Raw genomic sequence first — 3808 nt, forward strand, 5'->3', positions numbered from 1 at the left:
GGTTTGTGTATTCGATAGATGTGATGGGTATTATAAAAAGTCACGCTTCTACACAAGTAGTAACATATATTTTACAGCTAGTTGCACACATGGCCCTGCTAATTATTGACTACTGTATAATGTCTAACTACATGTAATTTATATATATAAATACTAAACATTAGTTAACAGTAATGATAACTTTTGAGATTTAAAGATACATTATGGGAGATAAGATAAAGAAATGGCAGTTCTCGCTATAATAGTTAAAAACTAGATAGTGTAAAGGTAATTTGCTGAAAATTTCAGTCAAATTGATCCACTATGAGTCGAGAAAAAGCGGGTGAAATTTTTGCATAGTCTCGGTCATCATTACTAAAATCATTAATATAAACAGCATAGTCTCGATTATCCACTTTTTCTGATTTAATTATCAACGGCCGTTAGCGGCATATAGGAATCAAATCCAGCCAACATCGAAGGCTAGCCTTGACATCGAGAGTTTATTATGGTCTGGATAAGTTAATTAATGTCTAATTGATAATTTAGATAACATTTCAGGCCTAAAGAAAGACTTGTAATAAGCAGATTTTGCTCTTGCATAATGCATGTTTAATGACTAGGTTCCTTAAGTCAATGTTATCAAGTCAACAGTGATACTAATGGCGTGATTTTACATGGCCACTATCAGCCACCATAGTTTTTATTTAGGACTCAGTGCTGTAATGTTAACGCTACATTCAGTTTCGGTTTATCGAGAATTAATGCAACGGTTAACCAGCCATTTATTCAACAATATGTGAATATGGCGCTTTTCATGGAAGGAAGACACGGTCGAACATGTTTCTTAATGACAGGAAATGAGGCCCCTCCTGCAATGGCGGTTGTGTTTTGATTGATTAACTTCAGAATTAAGCTATACTGTGTGTGAAGACATTTATTGTTGGACCCTTCGCTACCCTTTTATAGGTGAATTAGTGTTATGAGTGTTACAAACCTTTCCGTTACGGATGTAGATGCAGAGGTAGAAAGTGGCGGAGATGAAAAGGAGATTATTGAAACACAGCGTGAGGCCCCGGAAACTTTGCTACAGGATGTAAGAAAACTTATTGAAGAAATACGAAAGAACGAAACTGATCCAGTGAAGAGTTTCTTTTCCTTGCATAAGCTACGACAGATGTACTATCAGAAAAAGACATGGCATTATCGCAGAGCAATTGGAAATGTGTTAGCCGATTGTGGATATTCTGTCTGTACAGTAAACATGATGACGAGTCTGTCTGATCGAGGATATTTCCCTGAAGGATTAAGAAATCTAACAAGTCCAACCCTAGCGAAGACAAGTCGACATGTAATGGATAACGCTTGGAATTATTCTGACGCCAGTGACGAATTCGCTCATGATTTAGCCAAAGCTAATCTGATACACGTGCTCCTTGAGAATCTGAAAAAGTTTCCGAATAAGAATCCAGAAAAAAATACCAATCAATATTATCTCATAAGAGCAACCTTGTCTATCATGTGCAACATTGCTCGAAGACCCAAGAACAAGGAATCTTTTAAAAAATACAATGCCACGAAAATTGTTTTTGAGTTTAAGTTTTCCAATGACAATTACCTAAAAGTTCTTGCACTGTGTACCTTGGCTTTCATCGTTGATGCGAAAGAAGCACAAAAAGTAACTGAAGATCCTGACGCGATCCGTACCATTATCCACTGGATGAACATTGCTATAATGAATGACGAATTTCATCGGCTTAAGGAAGGATTCACTGCTGCGGAACTTGCTTATGCTTTGGACAAACTGGCTGTAGATGGAAACGCCGAAAGAATAATCGAAGGGAAAGCACTGAAAGCTTTTTTCAGAATGCTGAACAGTGCAGATATTAAACAACAGATTAATGCCGCAAAATGTGTGTGGACTTTAGCCTTTAAAAAGGAGGCCAGAAAACAGATTAGAGAATACAAAGAACTCGTTTCCACGCTACAACGACTTGAGAAAGAAGAGACAAATAGAGAGCTACTGCAGAATGTTAAAGGGGCGCTGTGGGTATTGTTTGATAAGGGAGAAGAAGAGCATCCCAATGCTATAGATCCGTCAAAACCTAGACACCTCTTTATAAGTTACTGTTGGGATGATCAAGAAACCGTTAGGAGAATTTGGCAGAATTTAACGGAGACCGGTTACAATGTTTGGATAGATATCGATCGAATGTCTGGGGATATTTTGGATGCAATGTCTTCAGCTGTAGAAAATTCAGCCGTAGTCATCATCTGCGTCTCGGAAGGTTATAAACAAAGCCAGTGTTGTCACACGGAAGCAGGTTATGCCTATAAACGAAAGAAGGGATTTATACCTTTATACATGCAAAATCCCTACCACCCAGACGGATGGTTGGGAGCGGTCATTGGCACCAGATTATACTTTGATTTTAGTGGAGAGAGTGAAGTTGAATTTGAAGACAGTTTTACAAAACTTCTTAGAGAATTAAGTAAACAAGGAATCCTTCAGAGCACCGCTAATTCCCCCGTTACTCCAGAAATACCGAAAGAACATAGTAGTGAAAATCATGCACTACTAGGGTTGTCACATCGACCCAGCTCTACGGTTGGATTGCATCCAGAATCTACTCCTTCTTCACCATCTGAATCGTTGGATAGGCAAGTAATCACTAGCACCCGGGGTATCTCACCGACACCGAAATTAGACATCACTAATAATAGCATACCCGTTCAAGCAACCCTATCACCTCCAGTATCCCACGCTATTGTTGCATCTCCCTCAATCACGGCATCAATTGTCTCGAGAACGTCGAATTCAATCATGGTTATTCCCCCTCCTGGTCCACCAGAATTGTTCAACAACATGAAGAAAGCAGACGTTCGCGAATGGCTAAGCGCAAATGGGTTGGAAAAAGATATCCAAAGCTTTAAGCACATAGACGGTAAACTGTTATGGCAACTTAAGTGCATCAAAATAGAAGCTCCGGCATTCTTTTACAAAATGCTACAGGATAAATTTGAATTAGACCCTGTAGCAATTTTAAAATTTAGATATGCCATAGAAAAGCTAGAGTAACTTAAGTGCATCAAAATAGAAACTCCGACGTTCTTTTACAAAATGCTACAAGATAAATTTAAATTTGAATAAGGCACTGTCGCAATTTTAAAATTTAGGCATGCTTTAGAAAATATAGAGGAAGAGAATAATGTAAATATTAATGTACAAAATAAAACTTTGGATCGACCACCATGCGATAACATAAAAAGCATTTTTGAGGAGGGAGGACTCATTATATATTTCGTTTTTAGTAAATAGTACATGTAGATTGTGTTTGTGTGTTATATTTAATTCTAAATGATTAACCATATACTTACACTGTAAGACAGGCTTCTTGGCCTAATTTTCAACCCTTTGAAAAAAAAGTTTTTATTATTATTATTATTATTATTATTACAGTAGGCCTAGTGATAACAACGGTGCATTTTCTTTGAGGTTTGCTTTTGACAGATCTATGTTTATTTCACATTTGTAAAAACAAGTATTCCATCAAATAAAATCGAAGAGATCTAGTCATGTTACATTATATTTTTTATAATCACATTGTGATTAATGACATTTCGTCCTCGGTATACCCTCGCTCTACCATCGCCTCGTTGCAACAGGAACCTAACTGTTCTCCAGCGTTGCTGTGGCCCTGTGTGTCTGAACCCATCGAAGCCGGATTTGACTGTGTCGGCGTATTTCAAAAGAACAGCTCTAACGGGAAGTCTGGCTCGTAATACGATTTCACGTAGGCGTCTATGCCTGTCTGGTCTGAGATGTAAT

The 3808-nt window shown here is 37.8% G+C and overlaps 1 protein-coding gene across 1 annotated transcript; it reads left to right on the forward strand.

Annotated features, from left to right (window-relative positions):
* The first annotated feature begins 722 nt into the window (after nt 1-722).
* Nucleotides 723-3552, forward strand: LOC126817674 (uncharacterized). The gene has a single exon (XM_050544783.2). The coding sequence runs from the start codon at nt 962-964 to the stop codon at nt 3056-3058; it is 2097 nt and encodes a 698-aa protein (XP_050400740.2). The 5' UTR covers nt 723-961; the 3' UTR covers nt 3059-3552.
* The last annotated feature ends 256 nt before the right edge of the window (nt 3553-3808 follow it).

The sequence above is a fragment of the Patella vulgata genome, chromosome 4, assembly GCF_932274485.2.
Source record: "Patella vulgata chromosome 4, xgPatVulg1.2, whole genome shotgun sequence".
In the NCBI taxonomy this organism is placed as follows: Eukaryota; Metazoa; Mollusca; class Gastropoda; family Patellidae; genus Patella; species Patella vulgata.